This window comes from Leuresthes tenuis, unplaced genomic scaffold (genome assembly GCF_036924035.1).
Source record: "Leuresthes tenuis unplaced genomic scaffold, fLeuTen1.0.hap1 SCAF_19, whole genome shotgun sequence".
NCBI classification, from domain to species: Eukaryota; Metazoa; Chordata; class Actinopteri; order Atheriniformes; family Atherinopsidae; genus Leuresthes; species Leuresthes tenuis.
In genome coordinates this window covers 32,139,706-32,157,127 of record NW_027325373.1, presented here as the reverse complement: position 1 = coordinate 32,157,127, position 17,422 = coordinate 32,139,706, and the positions used below count along the sequence as shown (strand labels likewise).

Sequence of the window (17,422 nt, the reverse complement as noted above, 5' to 3'; positions counted from 1 at the left end):
TAGATAATCACGAAATGAGAATATAATCAATCCAAAATTATAAAAAACGTAATGTACTTTTGAAAAAAAGTGAAATGTTGCAAATGCAGAAAAAAAATAAAAGTATAAATTTAAATAAAAATCATGTAATTCAATAATAAGAAGTAAGAATAAAACAAGTATTAAAGTATTCAAAAAGAAAAGATCGAATACACTATATTGCCCAAAGTATTCACTCAACCATCCAAATAATTAAAGTCAGGCGTTCCAATCACAGGTGCTTAAATTGTACCACCTCGGCATGCAGACTACTTCCACAAACATTTGTGAAAGAATGGGTCGCTGTCAGGATCTCAGTGAATTCCAGCATGGTACCGTGATAGGATGCCACCTGTGAAAGCTGTGAAGTCCAGTCGTAAAATTTCTTCGCTACTAAATATTCCACGGTCAACTGTCAGTGGTGTTATAATAAAGTGGAAGCGATTGGGAACAACGCTCTGTCAAAATAAAATGACAGAGCGGGATCAGCGGATGCTGAGGCGTATAGTGAGCAGAATTTGGCAACTTTCTGCAGAATCAATCGCGACAGACCTCCAAACTTCATATGGCCTTCAGATTAGCTCAAGAACAAAGCTAGAGAGCTTCATGAAATGGGTTCTCATAGCCGAGCAGCTGCATCCAATACATCCATACATCACCAGTGGCAACGGCGGCTCTATAGAGCAGTGGAGACGCGTTCTCCGGAGTGACGAATGACGCTTCTCTATCTGCCAATCTGATGGACGAGTCTGGGTTTGGCCGTTGCCAGGAGAACAGTATTTATTTGATTTGCAAGAGTGCAAAAGAGATCTCACTCTTGCCTGCATTCAAAACTCGAGTGCCCTGCTCCCAACTTTGTGGAAACAGTTTGGGGATGCCCTCTTCCTGTTTCCAACATGACTGCGCACCAGTGCACAAAGCACGGTCCATAAAGGCATGGATGAGCGAGTTTGGTGAGGAGGAACTTGACTGGCCTGCACAGAGTCCTGACCTCAGCCAGAAGACATTTGGGATGAATCAGCGGAGACTGAGAGCCAGCTGCCTTCTCGTCCAACATCAGTGTCTGACCTCACTTCTGGATGAATGGTCAAAAATTCCCATAAACACATTCCTAAACCTTCTGGAAAGCTTTCCCAGTGGCGTTAAAGCTGTTATAGTTGCAAAGTGTGGGCCGATGTCATATTAAACCCGGATTAAGAATAGGATGTCACCTAAATTTATATGCGTGTACTTTTGGCAATATAGTGTATGTCAAAAATTACGGAAAAAATCAAGAAAATATCTTTACATATATGTCAGTGAAAAGTTAAAAGTTATAATAATAACTATAGCTATACTGAAAAATAAGGAAAATATCAGAAAAAGACTTTCACATCAAACACAATCCTGATGTTCTGTGGAACTGAAAGCCTCTGCAGGCTCGTGCTCACGTGTCACGCGGGTCAGAATGTCCGCCCCCACTCTGCTCAAAATCATAAAGGTCTTATACTGTAGAAAAGGAGCGCGCGCGTGTGAATGTGTTGGGTCATTCTTTTAACATTGTCGCACGCACTGTCACCCCGGGTCATAACGCTGAGTCAATGCACATGCACTGACTCGTGGTGGTTAGACACCTGGTGAGAGAGAGAGAGAGAGAGACCTTGGGTGAAAGCGGAGCCTGGCACGCGCCCGACTGTGTATCTGTGAGTATTTGGGGGAGGAGGGGTGAGTCGCGGGAGTGTTTCTAGGTTTTCTCAGCGATCGCACGCGCCAGTTTTGCTGAAGTAGACGCTGGAGGACTCACGAGGCAGCTGGAGTGGATGTTACTGGGAGACGCGCGTGCCATTACGCATCGGACTTAGTTCGTTCAAGTGGCGGTGTTATTGTTATTCACGTGAGCGTGCGGGAGAAAAAGGAGACAGAGGAGGATAGGTGGCGGTCCGAACTCCAGGTCCGGGCTCACAGACACCGAACCGCGCGGGAAGTTATCGGATAGAGCGCGTGGCCGCAGTCGCTCGTGTCGCCCTTCATGGACCGACTCTTCAGGATGACCAGTGGACACTCTTGCACGCGCCGCCTCAGCGGCATATGCGGTCCGTGACGGACTGTAACGACACTTCAGAACTGGTCTGATCTGGGGGCTTGGTTCGGCTTAGTTCGGCTCGGCTCGGGGGTCCAGGCTGCGTTCGTTTGCTCCACCATGTCTGTGGAGAGTGAGTGAGAGACACTAAAACAAAGAGAGAGAGGGTGAAGCGGACCGGGCAGCGCGTGACATCGACCCCCACCCTCCACCATGACCTGTGGGATTACAGCCGCACGCGACATGCTCCTGCTCAGCATCATCTCGCTGCTGCTTGTGTTGGGTGAGTACGCCTCAGAGCGGCGCGAGCACACGCACGCACACACAGGTGAGGGCAGGGGGTACTTAGGTTCTCATCTTTACACCCATTTGGCCCCACGGGGACCATTAAGCCCATTAAACTCTCACCGGGCTTGTGGACGTTGTGCACGCGGGTCGGAACCACAGAGTCAAGCTGCTTCTGACACAAACACTTGAGAAATTAAGCGAAATGTTGCTTCAGGTGCGCGTGTTGACTTTCTGTGAGTCTGCCGGGGTGGAATAACTCAGATGTTGAATTTTAAGAGTTTGGCTGAATTTTGAAGGAAAAGATGGGTAAAACAGTAAAACATCTAAATGTTATGAAGGCTGTTCATCACTTTACAGAATCTGACTTCATCTCAACGCTTTTAAGCTTTTAGTTTTGTATCTCTCAGATAATCTGCCCACCTGAATTCCCTCACTGCAGCAGTAAAGGCTTATCTTATCTGATCAGATCTTTTTGTGTAAGCAGCTTGTTGAGGTGGAGCTAATTCTAATTTACATGGTGATGAGTGGATTATCTTTTTCTGCAGCCTGTTTTTAGAGCTGATCAGAAGCATCACAGTTAAATGCAGTAAAAACTACAACATTTTCCTTTTAATTGTTGTAAAGTGAACATATAAAGTGTCTCGTGAATAATATTTGGGTAAAAGTACTTTGTTAACCTTCGCTGTTCCTGTACAGTTTGTTTTGATTCTTGTTAAAAGTAAAGTGTCAGAGAGCCGGAGTGTTTTAGGTAGTTGCCCTTCCGGTCCAGCAGAGGGCGCTTTTCGCACCTATTCGCACACGGAGCTGATCAATGATGCGCAGAGCTGGTCAAATAATCATGACACCGAGATTCTGAGGAGCTCAGTGGCTTCTTCTCTGCAGATTATGAACAAATATGAGGATGCTTGTCTACTTTGTAAACAGAAGCTGCCTGTTTAATTCACAGCTAGACTCACCTGCTGCCTCTGCTGCGCAGGTGAAACTCATCTGACAGAAAAATCTCTTCCATCAGCGTCAGTTACTCTGAGTTACACAGCAGTAACATATAAAGTATGAGATTAAATGTTCTCCTCAGTAAACCTGCTCACAACACAACGTTTAGTTACACACCTGTTAACAACCTGTTGATAATATAAAGATGTAATATAAAGACTCAGGGATCATGCTGTCTGAGCAGTCTTTTGGGCCGAGATAATTGGTAGTTAACCATCTTATTGGCTTATTAAGAGCACAATTTTGAGCATAAACAGTAAAACTCTTAATCCTGTTTAAACACCAAACTAATGTAAAGGTCGTCAGTACGAATACAGAAACACACTGAAAGACGACGTCCAACTGCCAAAAAAACTGCTGCAAAAGCCCAAAATAATAATTTTACAGAAACCAAAGACTAAGATAAACATTGTGTTTTTCTGTAATGCAACACAGCGTCATCAGGATGAGATTGTTTTCTTTTTCAGACATTCTGTTGTAGATTTGCTGCTGTGTTTGGGATCATTGTCCTGTTGATGACCCAGTTTCAGCCCAGCTTTAGCTGTGGGACAGATGGCCTCACATTTGACTCTAGAATACTTTGGTATTCAGAGGAGTTCATGTTGGACTCAATGACTGCAAGGTGCCCAGGTCCTGTGGCTGCAGAACAAGCCCAAATCATCAGCCCTCCACCACTGTGCTTGACAGTTGGTATGAGGTGTTTGTGCTGATATGCTGTGTTTGGTTTCCTCCAAACGTGCTGCTGTGCATTATGACCAAACATCTCCACTTTGGTCTGTCCAAAGGACATTGTTCCAGAAGCCTTGTGGTTTGTTCAGATGCAGCTTTGCAAACCTAAGCTGTGCTGCCATGTTCTTTTTAGAGAGAAGAGGCTTTCTTCTGCACCCCTTACAAGCCATACTTGTTCAGTCTTTTTCTAATTGTCATGAACTTTAACCTTTAACATGCTAACTGAGGCCTGTAGAGTCTGAGATTTAAATCTTGGGTTTTTGACCTTGGGGTGAACTTGTTGGGGCGTCCACTCCTGGGAGGACTGACAGCTGTCTTGAATGTTTTCCACTTGTGAATAATCTTTCTCTCTGTAGAATGATGGACTCGAAATAGTTTGGAAATGGCCTCATAACCCTTCTCAGATTGATGGACTGCAACAATTGCTTCTCTAAGATCATTGCTGTTGCCTTTCCTCCTTGGCATTGTGTTAACACACACCTGAATGCTCCAGAGCAGCAAAATGACTAAAGTTCTGCTTTTATAGAAGTGCTCACACTAACTGATGATCAATTAATCAGTGCATTGATCAGCAGCACCTGGCTGCTACTTACCCTTTAATTCCTGTGGAAGCAGTAAGGGTTCACTTAGAATTTCATTGCTTCTTTGTTTAGTCTCAGTTGTTGTTCAATAAATAATGACACAGTGTAACATGTCATTTGTTAATCGAAGCCTGGATTGATCTAATTTTAGGACCAGTTGATACATTTTTTTTGTGTTCTCAACCTGATAGGTTGACTGATTAATCGGCCGATTGAGCAGATAAAAATATATGGAACAACATCCAGTTTAATTTAACAGGATGTCTAGTCATTGCATAAGGAAGATGAATCTTCAGCAAATGCAGAGAATGAATTACATCAGATGTTGGACTGAGAGTTCAACATTGTGGTTGATACTGTTGACATATCAGTGAATCATTTCATGAGCCAAAGTTTGATCCGACTGCTTAATTGGAGTGTTTCCACCATCAGTAGCCTTGAGGGTGAAGTCAGCTGCTTCAGTTTCAGTACAGAGCTAATTAACCCCCCTGCTGCCTGTTGATTCCTCTGCAGTGTTCTCAGCTGCTGGCAGAAGAAACAAGAACATTTCTCCTGTGTCTTTAAAAAAAAAAAATTCAATTTTAATTCACGTCTTTTAAGGTCAATCGATTGTTGTGTGGGTGCCTGTTTGGTTTTTGCCTGAAGAAGAGAAATGCAGCTTTTGCTCCCCCTTTTATTTTTCAGTATTTCTGCTTCTCGGTGTGTTTCCAGGTGCTGTGGACTGCATGTGTAAAAGCACAAGTGTAAGGCCTAAAAGCGTGGAATAAAGAAGTCTCTGTGGGATGCTGTAATAAATATCTATTATAATATCTATTATTTTACCATATTTGTTTTTTGCCGTGGGTTTTGCCTCACAGGGGTTGTTGGTGATTTCTGTGGTACAAGAAGACAGAGAGGAACATACCTGCAGACACAGCTTAGGGTGAAATTATCCTTGAAACAACTACAGCTCTTTTAGGTTAAAAAAGACTACATAAAGACTAAAAGCAGAGTGTCTTAGTCATGTGTAGGTCAGCGTTTTATTGTCTGTTTGCTGACCGATTGGTTATTTAGAGGCCTAAATGTACCTGAGTAAAAAAAAGGAATCTGACTAAGAATAAGTACAGATTGTGACCTCTGCTCCTCTATCCCAACATAAATGCTGTGCACACCTTGTTGACGTTGAACGTTAATATCACAGCCGACAGAGCGTTCTTATCTTGTCCCTGTGATGCTCAGTTAATTGGATTCCACCTACATGTTATCGTCGTAGCTGTAATGAAAGCAGTTTAACTGGCTGACAAAGGCCACCTTCAGACACACGCTGCATCTGACTGCAGTATCAGTGCAGTTAAGGTCCGGTCAGCCCTGAACCAAACTGTGGCTATTACACAGCGCAAAGTGTGTTTTATATACCAAGATACCGACACACTTTCACCTGCGAAGTCTCAGAACATTTAGAACTTCCTATGATGGAAATTATCCACAAAGATGATGATAAACTAACCACAAAAGTCATCGCGTCATCAGCTAATGACAATAATTCAGACAATGTTTGGGCAGTCTGGTGCTTAATATCATATGTCTGGCTTTTAAACACAAAGATTTCCATCAGGAAAAGTCAGATGAAAATCATAGATTCTTCGATAATTTATTGAAGCAGTTGTTGGTGGAAGTACGATGGAAATATTGGAGATATTGAATCTTTAAAACTTTCAAAGCAACAAGTACCTTATAAAACTTTATTGGTACACATCAACAGGACAATAATTAAATAACAAGAATTTAATAAACTGTTCTACATCCAGACTTATTCATCTAAAAAACTATGTATGTTCTGATGCTGCTTTAGATATATCACAAATGTTTGGATAAGAAATTGAAAATCACCAGTTTCTTGCCCTCCTTTCACTGACAAGATGATGGAAAATAATGCAAATTAATCTAGTCTTGTGAAAAGAAGCATTCAGAATCCGCAGCTGCATTCTTTGATAGCTCTTTTTGGGGAACAACGTACAGTTTAGTTGAGCATTTTATTTAATCTACGAATTGAAGAGGGGTAAAAAGATCCAACTTCTTAGCTGTGATTGAATGCAGTATCATTTTTAAACTGTGAAGTATGCAGTTGCCCCCATCATGAGACCACCTGACCGTCTGCTGTCTCTGTTCCTCTGTGTGTCCTGCAGATGTGTATGTTTGTGAGTCGGAGCTGGCCCCTCCCGGCTGGAGGGAACCTCTGGACTGCGTCCGAGCCTCTGAACTGTGCAACCAGAACAGCCAGTGCAGCTCGCGTTACCGGATCATGCGCCAGTGCCTGTCTGGCGGGGACAAAGAGCGCAGCGCCATGCTGGCCTCCAAAGAGTGCCAAGGGGCTCTGGAGGTGCTGCAGGACTCGCCGCTTTATGACTGCCGCTGCAAGAGGGGCATGAAGAAGGAGCTGCAGTGCCTGCAGAACTACTGGAGCATCCACATGGGCTTGACTGAGGGTAAGCCTCCAACACACTGAGACCTGTGCAGAGCTAATTAAGCCTTTTGGGCTGTGAGTTGGCTCAGCTTCTCTGTGGGAACTTCATACGAGCTGAGGTCAGAGATGCTTTGTATCAATTGTTGTGTGGGTGTCTGGCTGGTTTTGCCTGAGGTGCAAAAGGGAATCAAGAAGTTTTTGTTGCTCTAATTCTTTTTAATGGTGAACTTCAGGCTCTTCTTTCCCATTTCAGTACAAGTTTCCTGATGTTGTGGAGCACATCTGCACATACGTACATTTAAAGCAGCTGTGCAGTTGGAGGATTCTCTGCTTTCTCTTCTTGTCTTTGCTTGTATGAATAGATGCTAGATTTCCTGCACTGTTGGACCGACAGCAACGTCTCTCAGAGCCACACATGCAAGTTTTCTAGTCAGGAGTCTTTTTCTGAGCTTGTGACATCATCACAAAGTGTATGTCACACCGAATCAGACAAGATGTGGTTCATGTTGGTGTGTACAGATGTGATAATACTCAGATCTTTGACCAAATGTTTGGCCCACATCTGCAGTATTCTTTGGATCAGACCCACCAGGCATCAGCATCTGCAGACACAAATCTGCACGTCTGGCCCACAGAACACCAGCTGTAACCCAAGTTTGGCTCCACTCATGACCACAGTGCAGTAACTGAGTCATCCGTGCAAAAATGGATAAATGAGTCTGCAGGGTTTTGACTGATTTTTGCTTCCATCAACAATCAGTGATGACTGATTATATTTTAGTTTGAAAGACTTACATTAGAGTTTGGTTTAGAGTTAAAGGTGATATTTACTGTTTGTGTTGCAGCTGTGCAGAGACAGACACAACACACGTCACCTGGCTGATGCCTGTGGCTGGTTCACATCCCACTGCTGGTCCTGCTTGCTGGCTCTGCGTGTCAGTACCGCCAGCACACGCACACCCACACACACCCACACACACACACTCACACATGCGCACACACACACTAACACTTACACATGCACATGGCCTGTTGGCTGGCCTAGTTTGGGTCTCAGCAGTGGCAGAGCTCATTAAGAGCTTCTCTCTTTGTTCTCTGTTCCACTGAGGATGTTCTGTGGTAGTCACACTGCACACACACATGGGTAGTGCACACTCAGGACGCACATTTAAGCCCGGCATAGTTCAAACCTACAAAAACACAGTCTCAGACATCTGAAGCTTTAAGGAGATGCAACGTGGTGCATTCAATGTTGCAGCACTTTGGTGTTTGCCTGTTTCAAAATGTGTTTGTTTGTCACACTACTTTTAATGAGTCAGAGCTTTTAATTGACCTGTGGTGTTAGTGTGTTTCAGCAGCTTCATGTGTCTTTCACAGCTGATGTCAGGTGTTTGTGAGTCTGTTGTAATGACACATCTGACCACGCCCCCTTGTTATTGTGTGCCATTAGTAACAGAAACATTAGAGGAACCAACCTTGTGGGACACACCATCTGGAATGGCAACTCCCTGCAGCCATCTTGGAAACACCTATATGTCGTTATGTCAGCTTGAATGAATGCAGAGAGAATTACAAAGAATTACAAAGTTTAATTTGACACTTAATTTCACTGGGACATCTAAGAAAAACTCCTTAAAGTTTCCTCTGAATGAAAATTTAAACATCTTTTCTCCTCAGTCACACTTACAGTACTACTCTCTTTTTGTGGTGTTTGTGTAGCACTTAGTTATGAAACATTAAAGTGGCATCTCTTAGATATTCTAATCATTCCTTCTGTATACTACAGGACGCTGTGAAGATCTCCCGGTCTGAACTCACGCTGTTGTGAGCTTTTTAAATATTTAAAGTGTCTACCAGATGATTTTTACTCAACAAAATATTGTTAAAATAGCTATTAATATTTTAAACATAATTTCAGTTTGACACTATGTTCTAAGAAGGGGTTTATGAAAAAAAAATCTTAACTTCTCAGTTAATATGTTGTTGATACATGTTGAACATTTGGTGATGATGAATTCTGTTTTCATCACCTGGGTGTCAGAATTAATGCAGAGCCAAAATTTGTTGTACTGGTATGAACTATTCATGATTCACAACATGGCAAAGCACAGTATTGAATCCAACCGACATTTCTTTCTGTTTCCTTCCAAGCAGCCAGACTTTCTCTCCTGTCTTTTAAAGTGGTGTAGCTGTAAGTTAGCAGCAGATGCTAGCAAACAATGCTTTCTCATCAACAGTAATGGACCAAGCCGGAGATGTACACAGCGTAACTCGTAGTAATGCATGTGTACCGTTAATTACTGTGTTTAAACATTTTGGATATCTTAACATTATTGTTAACAATTGTACTTGGAGACCTACATCTTTATCAGAAACATGCCGATAATGTAATGTTAACACACCGAGAGCGGTACACGGTGTTCAATGTAGCAATGAGGGTGAGGAGAGGACCAGTGTCGAGGGCTGCATTGGGATTGGTTTTCGCCAACTCAAATCTTTGCGGGAGCGGCCGGTATGAACTTTGCTGCAGGCGGGCGCGGGCGGCTAAAAAAACACTGCGAGATCGGGATGCAGTGTTGCAGGTCACATGTACGATAATTATCGTATTTGTATGATAATTTTGCCCTGTGTACGATGTACGATCAGTAATCCCAAAAAAGGCCACATATGTGATAATTTGACCATTCTGCGAATGTGTGGTTGTAATCGGCAACGCAGAAGGCATTTCCATTTCCATGTGACAAGTTTCAAGCCAATCGTGCTTTTCTATGCGAGCTACAAGTGACGTGCATGCGTTTTCCTCAGAAGTTCCTAACAGTAGGTGGCCTCCAAGCTAGAGCCCTGCGCGGGACTGTTTTCTTCATCCCGCTCCACTAAATACCACTCGTCATTGTTTATGGGGACATTTAGCCTAACGCAACTGCTGATGCAAAGCCGTGAGTGCCTGTTAGACGCTATTCAACACTAGAATGACTATAGCGCATCAATAGACTTGTTATTTTGGTTGTGACGGGTGTACGATAATTTCCCTCAAAATACGATAATTTTATGTCTCTGGTACAATAATACTACATTTCCCACCTGGAAACACTGTTGGGATGTATCCTAGCGACAGGATGTCAATAAATGGTGTGGAAAGGAAGCTCAAAGGTCTTTACAGCACAAAGACAAAGCAAGGCAAGTCTGACATTTGGAGAAGTTTCTCAATTGTCCATGAATCTCTTTATTAATAGCCTATAAAATGACGTGTTTTCTCCTGTGGGATGGGAGAAGACACAAAATCAATGCATTTCTACTATTGTGCGGGCATAAATTCTCAGAATTTTGCAGGTGTGGGTGGGAGTGTACATACAAATTGCGGGAGCGGGCGGGAGTGTAACATACATGTTGTGGGTACGCGGTAATGGTCAGAATTTTTGTGGGAGCGGGATGAAGAAAAGAGTCCCGCGCAGGGCTCTAGACCAGTGTTGTGTTGAAAACACACCTTATTCACACAGCTGCAGGTTGTCTGAATTACAGAACGTAACCGTTCAAGAAAGCTTCAGTTAACAAAGTAATGTGGTAACAACAGAAAGTAACAGCAAAAAAAAAAGTAACAGATGGTGTATGTCATCTTCATTAGCTAAGCTGGCTTCATCCGTCCAGCAGAGTGGATGTGAGTGGGCGGGGCTTATCAGAGGAGATGGAGTCAACTTAAGGAGGGACATACTTTTGAAATGAAAATCAAAATGGCTTGTTAAATGTGGAACTTTCAAACAAAGAAGAACTAACAAAAATACCATGGTTGTGATTTTGGAGAGTTTTATACTTGCTAATGACTTCAGAGACCCTAATATATGCTCCCAGGAACAGAAAGAAGGGATTTTTTACAGAATACGTCATCTTTAAAATCTTGATGCTAACATGCATGTTCTGTCATGTTTTTATATTGTTTTTTTTTTTTTACCTTTTTTATATTTTCTTGTCTTATTGTAATTTACATAAATCTTTCTTAGATAAAAATCCCAAAGTGATCAGTTTGATTTCCATCTTATTAATTCATAAGAATGTTTCTGGGTTATGTGTAGATGAGTCACGGATCTTAAAACCCCCCAGAAATTACGTGAACACGGCAGCATTGTGTATGCAGATGGGTACAATATATCTGTCTGACTACAAAGAAGCTTTCAAATGTTTCATCTGCTGTCGGCTTAATTACATCACACCTCTGATGGGTTTATATACGTCTGGAACAAATTGTGCTCTAGCACTTTTAGTTTCCAGCTATTTTTTTTCTTTCATGTGACAATGAACAAAAGAGTCTATCCTGCACTGTTTGTCTGCAGCCTCTCAATTTTGCATGAATATTTAACAAGTCAGAGGAGGATTTGTTGGCTTTTCGGCTTAAAACTCACAATAGAAGAACAGGTAAGGCTGAAGTAATTCACAAGTTTCTGTGTGTCCGAGGTTGAGGATGTGTTCAGGCGGAGCAGGTGAAAACAGCACTGGATTTAGGTGGGGGATTAAAAATTCAAGATTCACAAAGCTGCGGTCAGTATATGAAGGCAGTTCAATGTGAGTTAAATCTTTTATCCACCACGAACATTTGTTTAAATAACACTCTTTAAAACTATTGATACAAAGAGTTTTAACCAATTAAAAAAGATTTATTGGTTAAAAACTACATTTACAGGCACACAGCACTTTGCCTATTGTTTATAACCTTCCTACTAACTGCAGAAGCTGTGCAAGGGAAAAACGCCTCAGCTGGAATAAGACATTTGTTGTATCAAATATCTGTTCTATATGGCACTTTTTTTTAGCAAGCAGCTAAATGGCTACCTGTTGTGCAGTTGTGATGTTTATAAATTGGGGCACATGCTCAGATGCTTCTTCTGTTGTTTTTAACATTTGATTCGGTACACCAGAGGCCAAACCTTTCACATAACGCTCCTGTAATTTGCTCAAATGTCAGTATTCTTTAGGAACTGGTGCCGGGTTCCCTCAAAGTTTCGATATGTAACCTGATAAACTGTCCTTTCATGAAAGTTTCACAAACTTCCCTCAGACTAAACACCTATTTGCAGTTGTTTTTGTACACACATGAACACTCAGTTTTAAAAAAAATTCCTGTGTTCTTGTGTTGTTTTGCTGCAGACTATATTGCTGTTCAACAGGCATTATATTTTGTTCTCAACTCTTCATCTCCTGGTGTGCAGGAAAAAATTTCCACCCTCATATAGAAACCTAGCAGCTTGCTTTCTCTGAGGTAAACAGACTGAATCCACCATCTGACATCTCAATTAGGAGGTGCGAGACACTCCTTACCTCTGCCTTGCTTGATGATTCACCCACAGAAATAGTCTGTTTTTGTCTCATCTGATGGTAGAAAACTCATCATCCTTTCTGATTTGAGTTTTTTGTCGGAATGTTAATATTTCAAACATTAATCAGGAAGATGAAGGGGAAAAATGTGTATCACTGGTAGAGCACAAAGAAGAGAGAGGAATATTCTTCACAGTTCATTGATGGCAGGTTATTTTTTCATTTTAGTTAGAGATAATATAGGATACCTTCGATCAAACTCAAACTCATTCTTATCGATCAATCAAATTAATATGACAGGTGACCTTTGTTTGACATCCGTTTGCTGACATCTGGGGATATGACTTTTGACCTCTTATCGATCGATCAAGCTATTTTGACGTGTTACCTTTGTTTGACATAGATTAGCCATCTGTTGAAGAGGTCTTGGACATCTAAGGAAGGGGGTGTTTATGGATAGGGTTAAGAATGATTACGGCTAAAGTCAGGAGGTTGTGAGAAATATATTAGTTGAATGTTTGAATAAGAGAAAGGGTTAGGGTTAATAGAAAAGGTTAAGTTGTAGAAGCGGTCAACATTTTAACAGCTTCAAAGACCGGTCCCTGTAAGGTAAAGATGGGAAAATAATTAGATATGTGGGGGGTATTGTTCGACCCCAGTTTTGAGGGCCAATGGGTGGACAGGGGAGGGGTTTCGAGTAAAGGATAAAAACCCTGAGACAGTCAGTGTGTAGAGAACGACTTTGGGGTGAAAGATAGCTGATTCAAGATGCCCAGGACAAGAAGCAGAGTGAGTGTAGAGGAGAAATCTACGCAGGCACCGGAGAGGACGTGTGCTCTGCGGTCTCTCATTTGTGAGACTCCGGTAACGATATTTGAAGATCAGCCCTTGATACCAAATGCTCCCAAGAAAAGGATGGTGTTTCTGTGCAGAACGCAGGAAGAATGGTCACTGGAGCCTTATGGACTGTGGGGAAGATGGGGCTATGTGTTCATGTATGAAACAGGTGACCTCTGTCTGTATCAGCTTGACGAGGGTGGTGAGAAGCCGGGACCTCTGACCACTGTGGGTATGCTAACTTCCAACGACTGGGGAGTGTTGAAACTAGCGATACCGCGTCATATAGAAGGAGGCAAGGGCTCGGCTGAGGAGGTGTTAACAGTGAAAGAAGAACCCGAAGAAATCCCAGCAGCGTCTGCAGCCAAACGACCGAGACTGGAGAGTCCGAGACTGAAGAATCCTCTGGATGATGCTGAGCTGGCCAAAACAAGGATGGTTTTCACTGCTGTGTGGCAATTGAAAACAGGCGTTACAGGCCGTTGGTTCTTCCGTGCAAGCCACCGGAAATCTAATGAGAATGAAGAGGGGGATCTTTTTGTTCTTGAGTGTTATAACTCTGACTGGGGTGTGTTTAGGACGCTGTTAGCAATACCTCATGCAGCCTGGGTGGAGAAGATGAATGATATAGCGGATCGAGTTTCCATGCTGTTCCGCAGTTGCCAGAACTGGGGTGAGATTCTAGCAGTCAAGAAAACCCTGGCTGTGTAGACCTCCCTCCGCTGAGAACCCTCCTCCTCAACCTCAATAACCACACCCCCTTCAGGTTTATAAGGACACACTCCAGCACGGGTCATACACCGATCAACACGAGGAACAGGATGAGAACTAGCGTCCAGAAGACATTGTGCGAGGAGATCACTGACCGCGATCTGGAGAATGCTTCTCCGTCGCTATTGATGCATACAGGGACCCCTTCTGACCCCTTCTCTTCTAAAGAATTTTTTAACAAAAAATTTAAGGCATTATTAGAGAACCACAGAGTTGTGCATTTTGCTACTCCGAGCGAGGTAAAGGCATCTGTGATTGAGAGGTTTAACCGCACGTTAAAAACCAGGATGTGGAGATATTTTACTGCTAATAACACACGTCGATACCTCGACGTCCTGCAGGATCTCGTGGAAAGTTACAACCACAGTTACCACACGAGCATCAAAATGAAGCCTGTAGAGGTGACTCTAGAAAACACCTTTAAAGTTTTTCAGAACCTGTACGGCTCTGCACGCGATCTACGCTGTAAGGACTCAAGGATAAAGTTTAAAAAAGGAGATCTTGTAAGAATATCTAAACTGCGAGGCGTGTTTGACAAGAAATATGAACAAAGTTTTACAGATGAAGTGTTTACAGTGACTGAGCAGCTTGCACGATCTCCCCCTGTGTACAAACTCAAAGATTTTGATGGAGAAGCTATTGAAGGTTCCTTTTACGCGGAGGAACTTCAAAAAGTTAAACTGAATAAAGACAAGATGTATCAAGTGGAGAAGATATTAAAACGATGCAGCATCAGGGGTGTAAAACAGGTTTTTGTCCGTTGGAAAAACTGGCCTGAGAAATTCAACAGCTGGGTCAGAGCCAGTGACCTTCACGAAGTATAAAGGGGGCCATCGCTACTCCTAGCCCGCTACATTACACCATGAACCGAACGGTAGAGGATGAGGGGTTTTATATCACCCTGCCCTCCAACGCTAGTCTCAACGTCTTTAAGAATAATACCAGTTCCAGTTTCCGTGTGGATTTAGGCCAGCATATCGATTTGGAAGGTTCGTGGCAGGTTGCCTTGACGGAGATTTCTTATCCGTACACATGGCATAATGCCCCCAGGGACCAGGCTTTTTTTGAATGGAGGAAAGCGGGGATGGAAAAGTTCTACCGCCAGAATATAGGATGCGGACATTTCAAGGATTTTAATCAGCTCAAAGCCGAGATTGAGGGTCACCTTAGAAAAATAGGTTCTGATATTTATTTAGTCGTGAACACGGTGGAAAATAGACTCACGTATCAGGCAGGTGCCCAGTACCACCTGCGTTTTTATCCACCACTGAGCTACATGCTAGGTGTGGAGCCTGGCAAATGGATCTTATTTGATGAAAGGAGTGCCCCTTACCCGATGGATTTAAAAGCAGGTTTCTACCAGCTTTACTGTTACAGCGATGTGGTTGCTCCTCAGATAGTCGGCGATGCTTATGCCCCGCTCTTGCGAACAGTTAGAGTAGAGGGTAAGTTTGGCGATATAATTACGCATACTTTTAACCTACTATCTACCTGTAGCAAAGAGGCATATTGAAAACATCAACATAGAGATTAAAACGGATCAAAACACTGCGGTAAAATGTGAGACTACACTTCCGACCCGTGATATCACAACGCGTAATGAAATGATGGTCATTCACTCTGATATCACAGAGAGAGTAAGAGGGAATTGTGATTCTATCTCTCCCGATAAGCTCTGATCAGAAGTAAATATATATATATATATATATATATATATATATAAAAACGGGTCGATCACAGACTCATTAGCAAACGTTCAGTCAGAGGTCACCTCAGTGTCTGTGTCTGTGTCAGGAGGAGGACAACAAAACAAAGCAACATGGTTCAGATAAACATGAGGGATGATCCTCACCGCTTCGTAAACTATTACCAGAACCAGGTCGGAGGTACCCTGCCTGGTTTTTATGGAGCACCTGTAATGTACGGTCGCGGAATAGGCTCTATATTTTCAAAATTATTTCGCTTCGTAGCCCCCCTTGTTAAAAAAGGTTTTGCTATAGCTAAGCCTCATCTGAAAACAGCAGCTACAAACATTGCCTCAGATGTCATAGGCAAAACCATGAGAAGGATCTCTGGTCCTGCAGAGACGGGAGGACAAGAAGGATCGGGTATTATGGTTCTGTCACGAAGACCAAGAAAGCCGCCGACGGGTGAACGTGTGAGGAGGTCACAAATAGTGAGGCCGCTCAAAAGAAAGAAGTCAGTTGGAAGGATCAAGCCTAAAGGGAGGAAGTCTGCACGGAGCAGGGATATATTTCACTGAATCATAAATAGAGAGAGAAAGAGAGTAAAACATGGCTCTTTTGCATCACAAATCCCCTGAGTGCACCTTGGCAGAACTGGACTTATTTGCAGTCTCTATGACCCAGCTTTCTATCGAGGATAAGATCTACACGGAAATTATGCCTCTATCCGCTATTACTGAGAATGGTCCGATTGAGTTTTTTATACCGGGAGATGGTGAAAAGTATCTGGATCTCAACGATACCTTGTTACATCTACGCGTGAAGATCACCAATACAGACGGCACAAACTTGGCGAATGACGCACCTGTGGGTCTCATCAATTATCCTCTCAATACACTATTCAGTCAATGCGATGTTACTCTGGGTGATAGATTAATTTCACAGTCTAGTGCCACCCACCCATATAGAGCTATGACCGAGACTCTGCTAAACTTTTCTGAAGACACGTTAAAGAGTCAGTTCAGCGCTGGTCTTTATTATAAAGACACAGCCGGCGCCATAGACTCTATAGTAACCAATAATGGGCCAAACAGAGGGCTAAACCAGAGGGCTCTCTGTACAGCTAATTCCAGAGAAGTACACCTAATGGGCCCCCTCCATGGGGATATTTTCTTCTGCGAAAGGCTCCTGATGAACTCTGTGGATATGAGAGTTAAACTAACCAGAGCCAGCGAGGCTTTCTATCTCATGGGAACCAGAGACTCGACTTACCGATTAATGATATTAGGAGCCTCTCTTTTTATCAAAAAAGTTTCCGTCTCCCCCGCTGTTCGTTTAGGCCACACATTGGCCTTAATGAGAGGAAACGCTCTCTACCCACTGTCACGAGTGAATGTAAAAACATACTCCATCCCTGAAAATTCGAGGATATGTAATCAGGAGAATCTCTTTTTGGGAGCGATGCCTAAATATATTGTTTTAGGTATGGTGCACCACGAGGCATTCACGGGAAGAAAGGACTTGTCACCCTTCAACTTTAAACATATGGATATAGAGTATATAGCTCTTTGTCAGGATGGTAAACAAGTTCCCGCCAAGGCATTCCAGCCTCAGTTCAACCAAGGCATTTCAGTCCGGGAATTTTACAATTTGTTCACAGCGACAGGTCGTCATTTAAAAGATCTCCCTCTGAGTATCACACGTGAAGAATTTA

General features: G+C 42.9%; 1 protein-coding gene across 1 annotated transcript in view; it reads left to right on the top strand.

Annotated features, from left to right (window-relative positions):
* The first annotated feature begins 1,734 nt into the window (after window positions 1-1,734).
* The window catches only part of gfra2b (GDNF family receptor alpha 2b), a 165,223-nt gene continuing 149,535 nt past the window's right edge, over window positions 1,735-17,422 (top strand). The window contains exons 1-2 of the mRNA XM_072372204.1: window positions 1,735-2,360; window positions 6,834-7,133. Of these exons, the coding sequence (XP_072228305.1) occupies window positions 2,291-2,360; window positions 6,834-7,133 (370 nt within the window). The 5' untranslated portion in view covers window positions 1,735-2,290. The remainder of the gene's footprint in view (window positions 2,361-6,833; window positions 7,134-17,422) is intronic.